Source organism: Medicago truncatula, chromosome 8 (genome assembly GCF_003473485.1).
Source record: "Medicago truncatula cultivar Jemalong A17 chromosome 8, MtrunA17r5.0-ANR, whole genome shotgun sequence".
Taxonomy (NCBI): Eukaryota; Viridiplantae; Streptophyta; class Magnoliopsida; order Fabales; family Fabaceae; genus Medicago; species Medicago truncatula.
The window spans coordinates 11,523,480-11,542,492 of record NC_053049.1 but is presented as its reverse complement, the minus strand read 5'-3'; the positions used below and the strand labels follow the sequence as shown (position 1 = coordinate 11,542,492).

Sequence of the window (19,013 nt, the reverse complement as noted above, 5' to 3'; positions counted from 1 at the left end):
CTCAATTGTGAAAAATTACGGTCACAAAGACCTAAAAAAACCATGATTTTGCTAGAGGTCATATACCTATTTTTTTTTCTTTCAAAAGCTAGCTTTAAATATTTTTCATTATTTTATGGTGAAAGAGAACAAAACACTGTTAGTTTTAGATTTGTTACAGAATTGATCAGGTGTTTGTTTTATTTTATGATGATATATATTTGGAGTTTCCAATTGCACATGAAAAATCATGTGTTCAGTGCTAATTGTTGTTTTTGGTTGGATTTGTATAGCATTTATTGAACAATAGTACTAATTTTAAAACAATATATATAGATCTAAGAAAAATATTGAATGCTAAAGCCGCCTCTATTTTATGAAAATTAGTACCAAGTTGATATTAGTATGTTATATTAGCTTCCAATAACAAAATACTTGAGCACTTGATGATTCTTTATCACATGCATTTCAAGTATTTGAGAATCAGAAAATATTTTGAGCACTTGATCATTTCACATTTATATCAAAAGTAATAAATAGTAAATAATATGAAAAGTTAATGTTCAAATGATATCGTAAATTGTAAAATGACATATATTGTGAAACAGAGGTGTGCATATATTGTTCGATTTGTCTTGATAAATATTTTTAAATATTAAATATTTATAATTTTTTATTTTAGTTAATTAAAGATATTAACGGTTAAAGTCCACTTGGGTTGGCATGTCGGTATTGGCTTGAGATCTGGGAGTGTGCTCCTTCTCGAGGTCTTAGGTTCGATTCTCTTCAGTGTCAATTTGGGTGGGCTAATTTAGCTTCTTAAAAAAAAAACAGTAGTTAAAGTTATTCATTGACATGTGTGAAGTGGTTGAGTGCGACATATGTATTTTGAAAACGGAGGGACTACAAAATATATGTCATTGTTTTTTTTTTTTGTTAAGTAGTCTAGTGGCTAGAGCTCACACAATTTAATTGTGGAGAAGTGGAGTGTCCGGGGTTCAAAATCCGGCCCCATAAAATGCAATATCCCTATCAACCGAGTTAAGCTCACAGGAATAAATATATGTCATTGTTAGTCATGGTTTTTAATTTGTTTGTTTTAAATGTGGTACATTGATTTTACACAATTTGTGAGACAAATATATGTAACTTTGTGTGTTAATTAAATATATAAATTACATCAATTAACAATTATATTTATAAAGTATATGTTTTAACACAAAGTTTTTCAACAAAAATCAAAACACATTCTATATAAAAGAAAACACATTTTCTTTTGGTGTGTTTAATTGAACAACTTCAGAGAGTTCAAGAACCAACTTGTACGTTTCTTTGAAAAAGATTTGGTATGTGACTCTGTAAAAATCTTCACTCACATAGGGAATTTTTGTTTGATGCAAGACTTAATTATCTTTGATCTTTAATCTTAGGTACGTGTGACTTCCACGTTTTCAAAATGATATTTGTATAATTTTTGAGACAAGTCTCTCTCATACTTTCATTGTATTCGTAGTCTCTTTATTATTTTAATTTTTATATTAATACCTAAATTTCTTTGTATATTTTTTGCTGTCTCACAAGTAGTTCAAAACTTCAAATAAAATATATCTTGGCGGAATGCATGGGAGAGAGGAGATAAAGTACGTGGTTCGTCTTTTTTGATTAATTGCAGATTTAGTTTTAGGGCTATTGTGACACTTCTTGTGCTTTTGTTTGGTTTATGTTTTAAGTTTTAAAATATTGCTTACTCAAACAAAGATAAAATATTTGATTAGTGGTACTTGGTAGTTTCGTAGTTGAGTAATCTTGCATAAATTAAAACTCTTGTAACTTGTTGAATAAGATTATCAGTCACATAACTGAAACAATTGATTTACGTAGAAAAAGTTAGATTGAATGATTAATTAATAAATAAACTGAAATTGTCACACTTCATTGTAACTCTAGCTTAATACGTTAAGTGAATTAGTGAAACTACCATTTCAGTCCCTCTTACCCAAAATAATATATTTATATATCTAAAACTTTTTCCATGAATTCCATCTTTTAGACCCATAATCAAACATATACACATGGAAACAGGAATTTTTGAAGTACTTCTTGTGAATGCCAAAGGCATTAGACATACAAACATTGTTGGTATCCTTCCTTTAATTTCACTCTATATATTTCTTAGCATGTTAATTATAATACATGGATTAATTTTCTTTTGATTCTAAATTTTTTATTTTTATATATCATGAATATATTTCTATTTCCTTTGTTAAATTGAATCAATAAAGTTTCTTAGAGGCATTTTGTTTGTACTAACATTATAGGAACACCTTCTTACTATGTGATTATTGAGTGTGGGTCTCAGTCTCAAAGAAGCAAGGTTTCAAAAGGTTAAAATTTCTAATCTTGTAATAAAATTTTGAGCTCACAAACTCTCCGATACGACCCAACAGGTCCAATCAAATTTCAATCATTAAATCTAGATTGTGGTTTCATTTAATGGTTGAGATTTAATTGTACCGGTTGGACCAACCACAAATGATCAAGATTATAAATAAAAATAACTAAATTTTTAGATGTGATATGCAGGAAAACATGAGAAACCTTGTTGGAATGAAAAATTCATATTTGATTTCTCATCTTCTGATTGCAAGATCAACTCAACTTATCTTAAATGTAAAATCATGGACACAGAACTCTTCACAAATGGTGGCTTTGTTGGTGAAGCCAAGTAATTCCTTTCTCTAATTCTTATTAATAAAATCTTAAAATATATTCATATACTATCTTGTTTCATTTGTTCCACCCATGAAACAGGATTGATATAGGTGGAATAATCACTGAAGGAACTAACCAAGGATATATAGAAACACTACCAGCTGCATATAATGTGGTTCTTGAAGATGACACCTACAAAGGACAAATAAAGATTGGATTTAAATTCATCGCAAATGTAAGCATGAGTTTTTTTTGTTTTTTTGTTTTAAAGTGAGTAAAATTAATTGTATGTATATATGCTAATAAAAGAATCGGTGTTACTCAATGCAGAGAGAAAAGTATGTGATGAGGAATCAAGAATCCATTGTTGAGAAGAAAGAACCAAACCATTCAATTTGGGGATACATTTGGAGAACATCATGGTGGAAGTTTTTGTTTTCCTATAACAAAAAGATTAATTCCAAAGATAAACGAAAGAAGAATTAAGATTAGGTTATTACTTTTCTCACCTATAAGTTTCTCGCGCTCTTATTCAGATTTTAAAATCCAAAATGTTTTAAGCGTTTTTGAGGTTTTTATGTTGTTAATCTGAACGACAAAAGGTGCGAGAAATCAATAGGGTGAGTAAAGAAGGAGTCTAGGATTATCATTTGATGGACCAACCAAGATTAATGTATTCTTTTTTTTTTTTTTTTGCATGTTCTTATTCTGAATCAAGAGTGAATTGCATGATTCTAGACTTCATCGCTTGTTCAATGCAATGCTTGATTGACTTATTTTATGATATTTTGACTCATTATATAAGTGATTACTCACTTTTCTTATACTTGTTAGACTTCGTTTATTAGTTATTTTAGAGTGTTTTTCCCGCGAGTTTCCTATAGGTCGCTTGTTTGCAAGATTTACTCTTCAACCTTGAGGTTCTCGTTCAAGACTTGGCATCTTTGAAGAGTATTTTTATAGTGAAAGGGCATGATTTATTCTAAAACATTTTAAAAAAAATTCAATTTTAATATTTCTAAGGAGTAGAAAATTAGTATACATATTTTTAGCAAGGAAGTTTTATTTAGTTAGAAGATGAAATATATATTCACCTAATTCTTGCAAAATATACAATTTTCATCAATATTAGAACAAAACTTAACCTTAAGCTCTCAACCAGGATTAACTTCAGCATTTTGAAGAAAGGAGATACTGTATGTAAAACTCTATTCAACAAATGTATATAGGAATAAGAATATTTAACAAATTATATAAACATTTTTACAAGAAGAATCATGATAAAAATAACATGCTCCACTTTTGTCTTCAATTCATCAAATGAGCTGATTTTGATCCATTTAGGCCTTGATCTCCTGAAAAGAAGTCAAAAGAGATATATATTTCATTTCTTTTTCAATATTGAAATCTATGTGAGTGACAATTCTATTAATATAATTGAAATTGACTAACAGTTTGCACAGAATGAATGAACCAAGAAGTGAAAATTGATTTATATAGTGATTTTGAAAAAAGTAGTTGGACAATATCAGCAAGGGACTAGTTAGTAACAAACTTTGGCTATATGTAGCAATGAATGTGGTGAAAGAAGTTAAGAAAATTACTTTTGTAAATTGTTCAGATTCCAGATAACAAAAACAAATAATTCTGTTTATCTTCACAAGCAAGCACAATATTTCATAGCAAATCATAATGACTTATTCCAGGTATGACAAATGTAGCAGTGTAACTTTATTCAACAATGTGCATAAGATTGAATGGGGAGTCGATTTTTGCTCGGTGTGTTAGTCATCAAATGAACATTATAAACCTCATACATAGATCATATATGTCGAAGAAGTTAAGGAAAAACGTACCTGAATCAAGAATGCTTAAAGAAAAACGTCACCATTTATTTCTTTGACAGGGATGTGAGCAATTTTGGACCGATGCTTCCATATATAGCTTTCTAATACAGGGCATTCCCTTATGTAAAGTATCTTAAGAGAGTCAGGGAGGTTTTCTACTGGTAATGACCCAAGCTTTTCACAATAACCAAGTACAAGATTTTCCAACGAGGAAGGGAGGCAGTTTTCAGGCAATGACTCGAGCTTGTTACAAAAAAAAAAATTTAAGTGATATCAGCGAGGATGGGAGGAAGTTTTCTGGTAATGACTCAAAGTGTTCACTACACCAAAATGAAAGATCTTTGAGAGAGGAGAGGTATCGAAGCCCACTTCCATCATAGGGCTTCATTTTGTAGCGACAATCGATAGTCAGAGACACAAGGGAGATGGGTAGCAACGACTGCTTCATCAAGGTGTTAAGTATATCATCACCCACTCCAATAGTCAACCGTGAAAGAGCGGTCAGATCTTTGAGACCCCATTCCGTAACAGGCGGCGTTGATCTTTCCGACAAAATCTCAATTGATTCTAATTTGGGAGGTAGAGAAACATCTTCACAAAATGACAACTCTGGACAATTCAGAGACAAAACTTCAAGAGCAGTGAGCATGTCCATCCGAAGTTTGACTTGAAGTGATCCAATTGAGTCATGGGATTTGATTTCAAGAGATCGGAGGCTTGACGACCAACATGAAGGACTTTCTAAAATAAAAATGGAATCCAGACACCTACAATCATATAGTTTTAGTCTTTGGAGCGCAGGGAAACCATCAAGTGGAAAGGATGTAAGTGCATCACAGCTACTAAATAACTCAAGCGACACAAGAGACTTGTAATTGCTCCACGTTTCAGGAGGAAGGAATGATAAATTCTCACAACTATGAACACAAAGTGATTGCAATGAAGTAGGTAGACCCTCCGTAGGAAATGCAGTGAGAGACGGAATCTTATAGAGTCTCAAGTCTTGAAGAAAATTGCTGCACTGAATCAATTTTGGCACAGATGACAACGTGACACACTTTTCAATCGCTATATGCTGCCTCATACACGGAGAGTCACTCCCAAGTAAAGACAGTTCGGTCATTCCATCATTGATATCAATTTTTTTTATTGACGACAACCAATGCAAAGCAGATGGTGTTTCCAAAAGATGGGCACAACCTGTTATATTAATTTTTTCTATGCAAGGAAGGTGGCTAGGCAAATGTCCCCTTAGCTCATGACAACTATGTAACTCAAGAGTTCTAAGACGAGGAAAAGAAAAAAATTTGCCTTCAAAAGGAAGCCATTCCTTCCAATTTTGCATGTTGACAAATGTTATACATTCAAGGGATGAAAATGGTTGGAAGGAAGAATTAGAAGCTTTTCCTTCCTTGACACAATAGAACTCTTGGCCAATTGTCTCCAACATCAACATATTCCTTATACTCAGTTTCTTGAGAGATGGTAGTTGCCCTAGCGGTGGAAGTGTCATGCAATATTCACAATCATTGATGTAAAGGGACACCATTTTAGAAAATGAAGAATCACCCAACCAATTCGGAAAACTTGTCCCACCATACAAGTCAATGCTCAGTCCCTTCGAGTTTATTGGTGGATGCAACATATCAAGCACAACTTTCACTTTTAGCGAGTCTTCACTTAATTTTCCCCATTTCAGATTTAATATCTCAATTTGCTCTTTGCTTTTAAGGTTGGCATCTTCTGCCTCTGTGGCATCAATGACATTATGCAGGTTCTTGATGGTTAAGCTTCCTTGTAGGTGGGGGAATTTCCTAAGTTCTTTGATACTTGGTCCTACTTGTGGCTTCCCCACTATAAAATCTGTCAAAGTTTGGAGACTTTCTAGCCCACAAATTTCCATTGGCAACTCCTTTATATCCGTAGAACTTATATCAAGGTGACGTAAGTTGATTAAATTTCCCATATGTACTGGCAATTCAGTGAGACACTGACATCTTGATAAAAGCAAGGTTTGCAAATTGTAAAGGTTGCATATTGTATCAGGCAAGCTACCGATATTAGTGGAGGAGAGATCTAGATATCGCAATTGCACCAAATTGCCAATTGAATCTGGTAGCTCGAAGATGTTTGTATACTTTGATAGCGATAACACATGCAACCTTTTGAGTGTTGGTAGCAAATCAACAACCACCTTGGTGGATAAGTGAATATTAAAATCCGAGAAATCAATGGGTAGGAAGCTTCGCAAGCATTTGAAATTGTAGAAATTCTTAAACTTCATGAAAATGTCACGCACTTCTTGATTATATGACAAATGACGAATATTTTTAGAGATGTTACCACATTCAAGTCTGCAACAACTTTTTCCTGATATGAATGTAGCTAAATCATTGACAAGGTCATGCATGACAAACTTTTCTCCATGAGCATCATCATTTGATTGTTGAATTAACGATCTAGATAACAATTCAGCAAAACAATCATCGCCGAATTCCTCCACCACTTTTTGGCCATGACAATAATCCAGGAAGCCTTCTGCCATCCACAACAAAACCAATTTCTTCCTATCAAGTGGGTAATCCTTTGGAAAAATTGAGCAATAGGCGAAACATCTTTTTAAATGAGAGGGAAGATATTGATAACTCAAATGCAAAGCTGGCAGGATTGTATCATTTTTTAAGTTCCATATGTCGCTATGCAGAATTGTAGTCCACTCCTTTTCAACTACCTTTGAATGCATTAGTCCTCCAAGTGCTTTTGCAGCAATTGGCAATCCACCACACTTTCTAGCAATCTTCCTGCCAATCTCTTCTAGGTTTGGGTATTTACCCCGAAGAAATTCTTCACCGCCAAATGCATGCTTCGAGAGTAAAGACCAACAATCTTCATCAGATAGAGGTTCTAATTTATGAATAGGAAATGCGCATGCGACCTCTGCAACTTTCTCTTCGCGTGTTGTTATGATCACCTTGCTTACAGTTTCTCCATTAATCAAGGGAGTTATTAACCGATCCCAATCAAGATAATTGTCGTTCCATATGTCGTCCAACACAAACAAAATTCTTCTATCCTTCAAATGCTTCATTAATTCAACTTGAAGGATATCAAGATTATTGCTTTCCCAGACTTTTGAATTGACAGACGTTGTGTTTCTAACAACAGATTCAAGGAGGGACTTGGTTATCCTCACGACATCGAAATCCTCCGATACACAAACCCATGCTTTGAGATCAAAATGCTGTTCAACTTTTTCATCGTTGTAAACAAGTTGTGCAAGGGTCGTTTTACCGACGCCTCCCATAACCAAAATTGCAACAACACCTAAATTATTATATCTGCTGGTACCACAGTCTGATACCAACACATCAAGGAGTCTATCTTTATCTTCATTCCTTCCCACCATAACAGATTCATTCACCACTGAACTTGATGGTGTTCTACGAGAAACTCTACCTCTTACAGTTCTTTGCAAGCCCAAGATGTTACTCTGCTGGACAAAAGTTTGCAGCCTTTTACAAATCTTCTCCATTTCAGAATTGCTCTCTCCATTTGAGTTTTTAGTTGAAAGCAAGTTCCAAAACTGATCTGTAATGTTTCCATCTTGTTTCTTCTCTACCTTGCATCGCAAGGCATCATAGCTGATTTCATTAAGCAAATCCTCAGCATCAAAGATTGCATCTTTCAACCGATCAAGCCATTGTTTGATTTTGGGTTGAAGGATCTGCTTCTCTTCTGCATCATCAAGCACAACCTCAAGAGCAAGTAGTGTTGTTTCCATTTCTTCCATCAATGATTCATTCAACTTGGTTTTTGTGATATAATCACGAAACTCAGTTGAAGTTAGTTTGTCCATTAGGGTTTGAACTGAAGCAGACAGAAATGCACCTCCAATCAAAGCTGCAGCCATCTCTGAATGGTAAAGTAAAGAAGCAAAGGATAAAAAGTTGTAAATGAAATTTTGAAGAGATATGAAGATTGAAGGATAGAAGTGATAGCTAGTAAGGAGCAAAGACTCAAGAAGACTTGGATATGAATGAATTGATAATGATAACAGTACTATTTTTGGGTGGTTGGCAATGCATATAGTTGGATGAATGAATAGTAGTAATAATAATTGTATCTACATCTGACAAAATAATAAATATACAAAGAAAAGTTGCACAATTTTCATCTTTGAAGTTTCAACTATAAATAAATTCTAGCGTGTGGACCAATGCAATGAATGATCGATCAATTATGATGAAAATTGTTAGAAATTTCGATGAGGATAGTTTTCTTTGAAGTAGATATACGCATCAAGTACAATAGTGCTGGACGTGATAGAATGCGTTAAAAATCTTATATTGGATGAGAGATGAGTCTAAACAAGTGTTTATAAGTAAGGATAATCATCGTCTCACAGGTTGGAATCATCAAATTGTGTCAGGTCCAACCACAAATTCTAATATGTACGATTCTTCTTATCTTTGGTGTCAACATAGTGACCTGAATTGTGCAAAAAAAAAAATATAGTGACCTGAATGATGCTAGTTCAAAAAAAAAAATTGAATGTCTCAAAATTCAAACAATTGTTTTTCTTGTTTTGACAAAACTTTGTCCAACAATGTCAGATTTCGAGTTTATAGTTTATAAACTCGTATAACAAAAATGATATGTTTGGTAACTTTTTTTATGAGCTTATAATTTATTTTACTAATTTATAATTTATTTGATAATTTTTTATACTAGCTTACTTATAACTATAGTATAAACTTATTTTTTTTTTCTTTCAATTTTAACTCACTCGTCTTAACTGAAAAACAATTTAATATTGATGAAACATTTTTTTTAACTTCTATTTGTGAAAAACGATTTTCACCTCTACGGTAAAATTTGCCGACAAAAGTATAGGGAAAAAGACAAGCAGATTGATAAAGTTGATTGCATAATTGATATTATTGCATGAAGAAAGACTTGACGTGACCACCACACTGACATATATAGTCAATGATACAACCTCGTCTTTAATTATAAGATCTGTTTGAGAATTTTTCTATCCCCTTTTTTTTTTTGTCAAGTAGCCTAGCGGCTAGAGCTCATACAATTTAATTGTGGAGAAGTGGAGTGTCCGAGGTTCGAACCCCGCTCCTGCATATAATATGCAATATTCCTACTAACTGAGCTACGCTCACGGGAATTTTTTGTCCCTTTTTATAAGACCACTTTTCTATTTTCAACTACATTAATTATTTCTTTACATACATGTCCCTATTTATTATACATCTTTTTCTTCAATTAGCAATAAATAGAATGTTGAAAACATAAGCCAACCCTCTTTCTTAAAGGATAAAATTGTAAAAATAATAGTAATTACAAACATATTTAATACAAATATCCACTATCTTAATTCCCGTTATTTTTTCAAAAGTGTCTTATAATTAGGGACGGAGGTAGTAGTGTCCAATAATAATAATGTTGTGAATAGTTATTTGAGAAGGGCCACTTATTTGCGATTAATATCTTTAAAGGCCAAATACATTCCCGAATTATTTAAATTTCATGTTTGTTTTAGATAGATTATTTAAGTTTTTAAGGTTTTAGATAAGTTCTTTAAGTTTCAAGTTTGTTTCAGATAGGTTCTTTAAGTTTTTAAGGTTCAGATAAGTCCTTTAAGTTTCGAGTTTGTTTCAGATAGGTCTCTTCTATCAACTTCCATTAAGCCAAAGTTGTTATGTCCGTTAAACCAAAGTTGATCTGGTTGGGGAAAAAATTGATGTCAAGTGTCAAAGAGAATCACTCACCCATTTAACGGGCAAATCAACTTTGCCTTAACGAACATAACAACTTTGGCTTAACGGAGGTTGATAGAAATGACCTATCTAAAACAAACGTGAAACTTAAAGGACTCAGGGAGGTATTTGACCTATCTTTAAATGAATCTGAAAATTGAAAAGGTTTAGAACAATATGTTAGTACAAGTAACAAATAATTGATTGATGGTAGGTATGTTTACGTAAGAAAATTAAATGAAATTCTGGTGTGGAAACAAGACTTTAATATGTTGATGTGTTTATATATGCTCCTAAAATTTCAGTTGTGTTTCAAGCATAGAAAAAATTGGGGAAAGGTCGGTCTTTGTTGAGGATTCTATGAATATAATGTATAAATTTTATGTGCATCTCATACCCTTAATTGTGTCATCTTGGAAGCATGTTGAATTTAGGTATTAATTATTGCTTCAAAATATACTATTTATACAAATTATTGGTGAAACCTATTATCCTATTGGAAAAGGAGAATTTGCTAGACATAAATGTTTACATTATGTTTATTTTTTCTTTTCTTTTATTTCTTAGCTGATCTGGTTATGTGAAAAATTAATTACTGTTAAGTAGTAATTGATGGTGATTCGATCAAATGAGTAGGGATGGTAAAAAAATCCGCACCCGTAAATATCCGTGGATAAAATCTGCCACGGGTACGGAGCGGATACTTTGATGAATATCCATCGATAAAATAAACGGATTTTTTTAACTACTTGCTAATTAATGGATATGGATGTGGATTTAACGGTATCCACATCCGCGAATATCCATACCCGCTATTAAACCGAGTAAATTATGTAAATAACCTCAATATCATTCAACTTCCTAAGAAAACACCCTAGATATTGTGAGTGTTATCAGTTATTACGCTCCTTTAAAAGAAAGTAAAAATGGTTGGGATTGTTGAAGCAAAATTTTTGTTTATGTTGAATATGATGAGCTTTACTTATGTTTTTGTTAAATCAAAGAACTTTATTTTTATTAAATGTAAGGGAGTTTATTTATGTTTTTGTTGAGTCAATGATTTTTGCTATTATTGTAATGTGTGAATATTATGTTTTGCTAAAAAGAAAAGAAAATGCATCTTTGTTTATAAATTTTAGCTAAAAAAAAAATTAAACAATTTTTTTTTATAAATGTTATCCATGAATATCTGTATAAACCCACATATATCTAAAAATCCGCGGATTATTGGCTAAATGAATATCCGCACGGATATGGATAGGATACGAATTTCATATTTATCTATTGGAGCGGACACAAATATCACACTATCCGCATCTATGGATATCCATTTACATCCATACAAATGAGTAGATCAAATGAAGTTTTGGTCAATGGTTGAGTATAAACTACCAACATCAAAATTTCAGACTTAAATCTAAGTCATATTCACTCTTAGCAGTAAATATTTAGTCTCATCGAAATTTTGCCAACAACTAGAGATTAAAGGATGAATTTTATTCTATAATCATCCAAAAGCCCATTGATTTTCCATACAAATTTCTTTGCTCTTGATTTGTTTGCTATATTTTGGATTGTAAGATCCATCAGGGTATCGGCACAATTGCCCTCAATCATATGCTTGATTGTTTGCGATTCCAACACTTCCTCATCAATTTCAAAGGTATCACAGTCAAAACACTTGAGAGTCATCCTCATAGTCAATGAATGACAATGTTTATATAACATTTGTTGTAATTTTCTTATTACAATGTTATCAGCCATATATTCAACTTTCACAATGTACTTTCATGAATCTATTGAAACTCTGTGACGAGAATAAGTTATTTGAGAGGAAAAGAACAAGAAAAAATGAGAGCATGAGTGCATGACTCCAAGAAATAAGGGCAAGCTCCTAGAGGAGGATGAAACAAATATTAAAACATAGATTAGCGAGACCAAAAAAGACAAGGTTAGCAAGACCAGAAGAGACTTGGAGAATAAAGCCACTATTAAATTCCGAATGATTATAATTTTTTTATGAACTCTATGTAAGGTCAGAGAAAACCATCAATTTTATTAATCGTTTACAATGTAATTTATGAACAAATTGCGGTTGCGGAATTTCATTGTATATCTCAAGTCAAATCTGGTGTGAGTGAAAGGTTCTACCTCTACCATTTGTATCAACGATAGATAATCAATAGGGATTAGTTTAACAACTACCACAATACTTGAATATTTATGAAAAATGTTAAATCGCACGAGTATGATAAAACTTTTCACATAATTATCATATATTCTTATAATTTAATAAGGGTGTTATACCAAAAAATATATATAAGGGTAAAATATATTCTTACTTCCTCTAGAGGACTAAAAAGTTCCTTCAAATTTTAATCCTCTGAATTTTTTGTTTTCAAGTTTTGTTATTGTTTTACAAAAGTTTACATTAATTTCGTGTTCTAATCAACTTCTTTTGATGACATTTTTTTTTTTTGACAAATGACATGACATATTATTGATAAGACCATATAATATTATTAGTTTAATATTTTAACTATTTAATCTAAATTATTAAACTAATAATATTTTAAAATCTTATCAATTATATGTCATAAAAAGAGTCGTTTAAAATACAAAACATGAATTTTGTAAAAAAAAAAAGTAGGAACTAAAATTGAAAAAAAAAAATTGAGAGGCGAATAATCAAAAGAAAATTTTGGAATGTCTAAAATTGAAAATTAATATATTTAAAGGGATTAAAAAATATATTTAATCATTTAATAATAATCGAATACTTTAAGTACATATTGCCATTTCTTTAAATCATTTGACTCGTGTCCTCGTAAATATAGCTCAGTTGGTATAGACAATGCATAAAATATGCAAGGTTTAGGGTTCAAATCCCGACAACTATAAAAAAAAAAAAAAAAATCATTTGACTTGTAATTTTCACTAAGGAAACATCTAGCAACGTATTCATCAAGCTATCATGAGCCAAATGAAGAGCACATAGACCACATATTTTGAGAAATGGTTGCACGTCTTTGAGCATCTTGAAGCCTACTTTAGATTATATCAAATCAGTGTTATCGACAAAATTAATTAATTTATTGTTCACATGTGTAAGACTTTAAATAACAAACGTGATTCAACTAGCCAACTAGGCCAGCTACTCTACAGCCAGTTCTATTAAATTTCTCCACCAAATATATAAAAATGCCAAAGTTAAGAAACTTTACTTTTCCATGAAATATAAAAGGATTAGATTAGAACAAAAAAAAAAGATTAGATTATATGAAAGCTAATGAATGTGATGAAGTAGTTGTCTTCATGTCCTTAAAAGTTGACCCCATTATTTATAAAAAAATTGGACATTACAATTATGAAAATCACGGTGATCATATTCATGTGTACATGTTTAGCTTGCTATTTCATGCTCATATGGTTCACATGAAACCACATCAATCTAGAATGATCTAGCTATTTTATGAGCCATAAATTTCTTGTTCAAATGTCATTTCATAATAAGGGAAAAAATCTCCTCAAATATCAGCTAGTTTTAATGATTACGACAAAAATTAATTACCTTGTGTTTACACTTCATTATAAATAAAAGACCCAAAAATGAAAAAGCAAATAATTTCACAAAATTTTGATTTAAAAATTATGTTTTATGACAAGAAAAAGTATGTATTTAGTTAGTAATTTATGTTTTTTTTTTAAGAAAGTTAGTAATTTACGTTGTATAATATACCATTTTAATTAGTGTAAATTTATATATATAGTAACAAATTTCCCTAATATTATATAAATATAATAACAAATTAAAAAATTTATGTGAGTTGGATCTCATAGACTCACCGAGGTCATATATTATCTCAACTTTGAGAGCACTTAATGACGTACTTACATATCAGCCTCTAACGAAGTTTTTACATTGAGAGTAAAATTTGATTTTAGATTATACTAAAATATCAGTCGCATCTTTATCAACAGAACCCACTTATTTATTAAAGGCTTAAATATATCTTTCCTGTAAATATAGACCATTTGAACTTTCGTCCCTGAAGTTACTAATCCTTCCAATCTGCCCCTGCAAATATTAATCATTTGATTTTTGGTCCTAATTAGGTTTTTTTGCTGAGGTGGACTGTCATTAGCGACGTGGTGCCCATGTGGCAAGTGATGATTGGGCGATGTGGTTTGCTTAAATAGGTCTTTCATCCCTGCAAATATAGGTCATTTGAATTTTCGTCGCTGAAGTTACTAATCAGATGTAATTAGGGCCAAAAGTCAAATGATTAATATTTGCAGGGGCAGATTGAAAGGATTAGTAACTTCAAGGACGAAAATTCAAATGACCTATATTTGCAGGGACGAAAAACCTATTTAAGCCTTTATTAAAAAAAAAAAAAAAACTGGGCCAACCTATGTTTTCTATGGAAATTTATATTTAAAGAATCATTGTTAATTTTTTTTCCATTTAATTATACATATGTTTGACAATCATGTATGTATATGCATCTCAAACACCATTTCAATATAGAACACACCTTGCATGTCTAATTCAACTATCTTCTGCATTTTGATTTTCTCCAAACAAAGTTTTTTATTTTCTCTTTTTATCTCTTCTTTCTTCTTGTTTTATTCAAAAGAATCTCTTCTTTCTTTTTCTTTTGGCATGAATAAAGGCACAAAAGCTAAGGAGGGAACAGTTTCAAATGATGTTTAGCTAAAGTAACAGTTTCAAATTCAAACCAGACAAATAAAAAGGTTACATATTATAGAGACCGTTGCTTTTTCTGTTTCTTTTCTGTTTTTTCTAACCGTTGTATATTTGAAGTTTTAGAAATTAACTGTTTTTTTTTTTTTAGTCTTAGAAAGTTCTCAAATAATGCATTTTTTTCACAACACTTTTCAGTGAATTATTTTGAGTTTCAATAACAGGAAACATTCTTTGACAGCTTTTGCTTTTTTGTTACATATTCAAGTTTTCAGCTTTTCCTTTTGATCTATCTTTTTATTGTGTTTATAAGATCATTGTTTTGTTTACAACTTATAACTCAACTTCAGTGATTATATATGCAGGTGTTGAATAAATTGAGCATAGATTATTATTATTGAATTAAAATGGACAATTCATCAAATTTTGACTCAACTTCTTCTGATCAAAATGATCATTCAATCAGTGAAACTCCTGAGTACTCTCCATTCAGTGGTGATTCTTTCGCGTATTGTCGGAGTAACTCTGAAGTATCAAACTTGTCTGAGACTATTGATGATAATAGCTATGCTAGTGACCCTTCACCTTCACCATGGATGAATGTGAAACATGGAGCTGCTCTTTCAAGGTTAGGAATGAAGCAGAGAAAGCATTCATTGGGTGAGAAATCTGATGATCTTGATCTCTTGGAGTCAGGTTTGTTAAATGTCTAGTTTTTTTTGTGCGATTTCGCTGTGTGAATAAGTACAATCGTATAAGAATTAAGTGCTTATAGCATAAGCTTTTATCATATAAGTGCTAATGTATAAGCTATTTCTGTAACAAATAGTCTCATGAGTGTCAATGTCGGTTCAAATAAGTCAATCCAAACAAAACTTATATTAACTTTATGGATTTTTGCAGAGCTTGAAATGATGAAGGAAAGATTTTCTAAGCTTCTTTTGGGGGAAGATATGTCTGGAGGTGGTAAAGGTGTTTGCACTGCAGTTACAATATCAAATTCAATTACCAATCTCTATGGTAATTTTTTAATAATAACAAAGCAATGAAGTAGTTTGGTAATATTTATTGAGTAAACATTCATTTTGATTCTTATATGTGTGAGACGCTGTTACAATAGTCTTTCGTAAGTTAGTTTGGTCCTCGAATGCATCTTTCATTGGTCAATTTGGTCCATAAAAATACTAACAAAAGACATTTGGAAATTTTATGTAATTTCAACACATTCAGAGACTATAGCGACAACGCCTCACATATTCAATGACCAACATGATTGTTTACGTAATATATTTGTTTGTTTATTTAATATTTTGGTTTGGGAATTTGCAGCAACTGTATTTGGACAAAATTTGAAGTTGGAGCCTCTAAAGCCTGAGAAGAAAGCTATGTGGAAAAGAGAAATGAATTGTCTTATGTCTGTGTGTGATTACATAGTAGAATTTGCACCAACTGCACAATACTTGGATGATGGTACAATTGTGGAGGTAAACTATTGCTACACCTTAATTAGGCTTAGTGTGTATTTTAAATAGCGATCTTTTTAAATACCGGTGCTAAGTTACACTGATATAGCCGCTATTTAACAATACTTTATACTAATATCTCATAATGTGTCGTATATAATATCTGATGATATCTTTCAGATGATGACAAGTAGACCAAGGGCAGATATTTATATAAACCTTCCAGCTCTACAGAAGCTTGACACGATGCTTATAGTAAGATAAAATTCAAATGCTTTTTAAATTTGACAACATTGTTTTCATCCACAAAGGCTATGTTCCTTACAACGCAAGAATGCTTCTTTTACAGGAAATCTTTGATAGTTTCCAGGATACTGAATTTTGGTATGCAGAACAAGGGAGCATGTCAGGGAATTCGAACCGTAGTTCACATTCGAATGCAGGTTCGAAGGCAGGCTCGTTTCGAATTATTGCTCAAAGAAAAGATGAGAAATGGTGGTTGCCAGTTCCTTGTGTTCACACTGGTGGCCTCTCTGATAAGTCAAGGAAGCATTTGATTGAGAAAAGAGATTGTGCTAATCAAATTCATAAAGCAGCTATGGCAATAAATAGCAGTGTTCTTGCAGAGATGGACATTCCAGAAACATACATGGCAAATCTTCCAAAGGTTAGTCCTCATTTGGTCATCCATTTGCTTAAGACTTTTGTTATTTCCTAAGTTGTGTCTTAATTTCATAAGCTTTTTATTAAAGCCAATATGTAACGAGTAAATCAGCATTTTAGTCCTTGAAATTATATCGCCGGTCTATTTAGACCCTCAAATTTACAAAATAGAAATTTAGTTCCTTAAGTTGAACAATGTCTGTCAATTTAGTAATTTCTCACGATTTTAAAGGTTCTATGCTTGTATTGATGCAGCAAGATACTCTACTCTAGTCTAGTCAATATATAGATCTTTCGTTGGTTTTGATGGATGTTTACAGGGGCTAAATTGATTGGTGTTCTTTAACTTAATGGACTAATCTGCTATTTTGTAATTTTGAAGTACCAAACTGCTCAACCCTTACAATTTCAAGGACCAAAACGCTGATTTAATCATTTGAGTCTTTTAGAAAAATTTCATATATGGTACTAGTAGGGAAAATTGTATGAGATCTATCAGTCTTATGATTATCGCTTTCAAAACAATTACAAAAATCTAAGGATGATGTAGTCAACACTCGTATTCAAAATTCAGTTTCATGCAAAGCATTTAGTATGTATTCACATTGGTAGGTATGACTCATAGTTTACTGATAAGTGGACAGGTCTCTCAGTTCACTATGGTAAAAAGGTATTCTTGTAAGCTATGCCTTAGTACTCAAACATAAGTTGTAATCTGTAATCCTAAACTTGAATAGTAGAAAGGCACTGCGTTCACTCTACAGTAAGAAACGTAGGCACTGTTGGTTGAACTTTGTGATCAAATCTCGTGTTCTTTGTCTGCATTTTTTCGTGTTTGTTTTCTTTTGAACCAAGATTGATGTTCTATCACTCATGTGTTTTGTCAAAATGAACAAATTTTCCCTTTCTGACTTTTTCTCTTTTGAAACATAAATTTCTTTTAGAGTGGAAGATCAAGTCTAGGAGACACAATTTATCGGTATATGCATTCTGGAGACAAGTTCTCACCAGGCAACCTTCTTGACTGTCTCAAAATAAGAACTGAACATGAAGCACTTGAACTAGCAGATAGAGTTGAATCTTCGATGTATACATGGAGACGTAAATCTTGCCTAAGCCATTCAAAATCATCATGGAACAAAGTAAAGGAACTCATGGCTGAAACTGACCATAGTGATAAAAACTATCTCTTAGCTGAGAGAGCTGAGACTTTATTGTTTTTCTTGAAACAAAGATATCCTGAACTTTCACAAACCTCCTTGGACACATGCAAGATTCAATACAACCAGGTATTTTTAGCTGGCTATGTATATATTCTTATCATATGCATTATGCAACATATAACAGGATTGTGAGCTCATGAAATTGTGTTTTGCAGGATGTAGGGAAAGCAGTACTAGAAAGCTACTCAAGAGTATTAGAAGGCTTAGCATTCAACATTGTTGCTTGGATTGAAGATGTTCTTTGTGCAGATAAATCTATGAGGAACTAAAATGTATAGAAACCATAGTGTTCTTCTATTCAACACTTTCTTTTTGTAAGCCATAACTTTAGGATAACTTAGATAGGTAAAAATGACTACATTTCTCAGTGGTATTGCATAAGAAAGTTTTCACTTTCACTTGTTGAAGAATAATTTTTATAATCTTCTATTTCAAAATAAAAACAAAAAAATATTGTGAGTGTAATTGTATATTGAGAGTATACCTAATTTTCTATCATAGCCAATTGTTTTAAATGAGTCTGCTATTTTTTAATTGACCATTGTACTATAGGCATGACGATTGTTGATGAATGTTGGTTGAGATGGTAAAGAGTTGGGTCCATGTCCTTGTTCAACTTGAGTTGAAAGCGTGAAGATCCCTTTAGT

At 31.9% G+C, this 19,013-nt stretch overlaps 3 protein-coding genes across 3 annotated transcripts; 2 read left to right on the top strand and 1 right to left on the bottom strand.

The window, feature by feature from the left end:
- The first annotated feature begins 2,051 nt into the window (after positions 1-2,051).
- On the top strand, positions 2,052-3,177 carry LOC25500879 (elicitor-responsive protein 3). The gene is made up of 5 exons (XM_013589380.1): positions 2,052-2,118; positions 2,298-2,363; positions 2,563-2,704; positions 2,791-2,926; positions 3,022-3,177. The coding sequence occupies exons 1-5, from the start codon at positions 2,052-2,054 to the stop codon at positions 3,175-3,177; spliced, it is 567 nt and encodes a 188-aa protein (XP_013444834.1).
- A 690-nt stretch (positions 3,178-3,867) lies between these two features.
- LOC25500878 (putative disease resistance protein At3g14460) lies at positions 3,868-8,686 on the bottom strand. Its single transcript, XM_013589379.3, has 2 exons — positions 4,548-8,686; positions 3,868-4,046 (listed from the first exon to the last, which is right to left on the bottom strand). The coding sequence occupies exon 1, from the start codon at positions 8,446-8,448 to the stop codon at positions 4,786-4,788; it is 3,663 nt and encodes a 1,220-aa protein (XP_013444833.1). The 5' UTR covers positions 8,449-8,686; the 3' UTR covers positions 3,868-4,046; positions 4,548-4,785.
- A 6,736-nt stretch (positions 8,687-15,422) lies between these two features.
- On the top strand, positions 15,423-18,864 carry LOC25500877 (rop guanine nucleotide exchange factor 3). The gene is made up of 7 exons (XM_024772070.2): positions 15,423-15,713; positions 15,921-16,037; positions 16,347-16,501; positions 16,661-16,735; positions 16,830-17,147; positions 18,088-18,432; positions 18,522-18,864. Exons 1-7 carry the CDS (start codon positions 15,425-15,427, stop codon positions 18,633-18,635), a joined length of 1,413 nt encoding a protein of 470 aa, XP_024627838.1. The 5' UTR covers positions 15,423-15,424; the 3' UTR covers positions 18,636-18,864.
- The last annotated feature ends 149 nt before the right edge of the window (positions 18,865-19,013 follow it).

Coding starts and splice junctions, on each gene's coding strand:
- LOC25500879 (XM_013589380.1), top strand. CDS start 2,052: ATGGAAACAGGAATTTTTGAAGTACTTCTTGTGAATGCCAAAGGCATT. Junction 2,119..2,297: donor TAGACATACAAACATTGTTG/GTATCCTTCCTT, acceptor CTAACATTATAG/GAACACCTTCTTACTATGTG. Junction 2,705..2,790: donor GGCTTTGTTGGTGAAGCCAA/GTAATTCCTTTC, acceptor CCCATGAAACAG/GATTGATATAGGTGGAATAA.
- LOC25500878 (XM_013589379.3), bottom strand. CDS start 8,448: ATGGCTGCAGCTTTGATTGGAGGTGCATTTCTGTCTGCTTCAGTTCAA.
- LOC25500877 (XM_024772070.2), top strand. CDS start 15,425: ATGGACAATTCATCAAATTTTGACTCAACTTCTTCTGATCAAAATGAT. Junction 16,502..16,660: donor ATGATGGTACAATTGTGGAG/GTAAACTATTGC, acceptor GATATCTTTCAG/ATGATGACAAGTAGACCAAG. Junction 18,433..18,521: donor GCAAGATTCAATACAACCAG/GTATTTTTAGCT, acceptor TGTGTTTTGCAG/GATGTAGGGAAAGCAGTACT.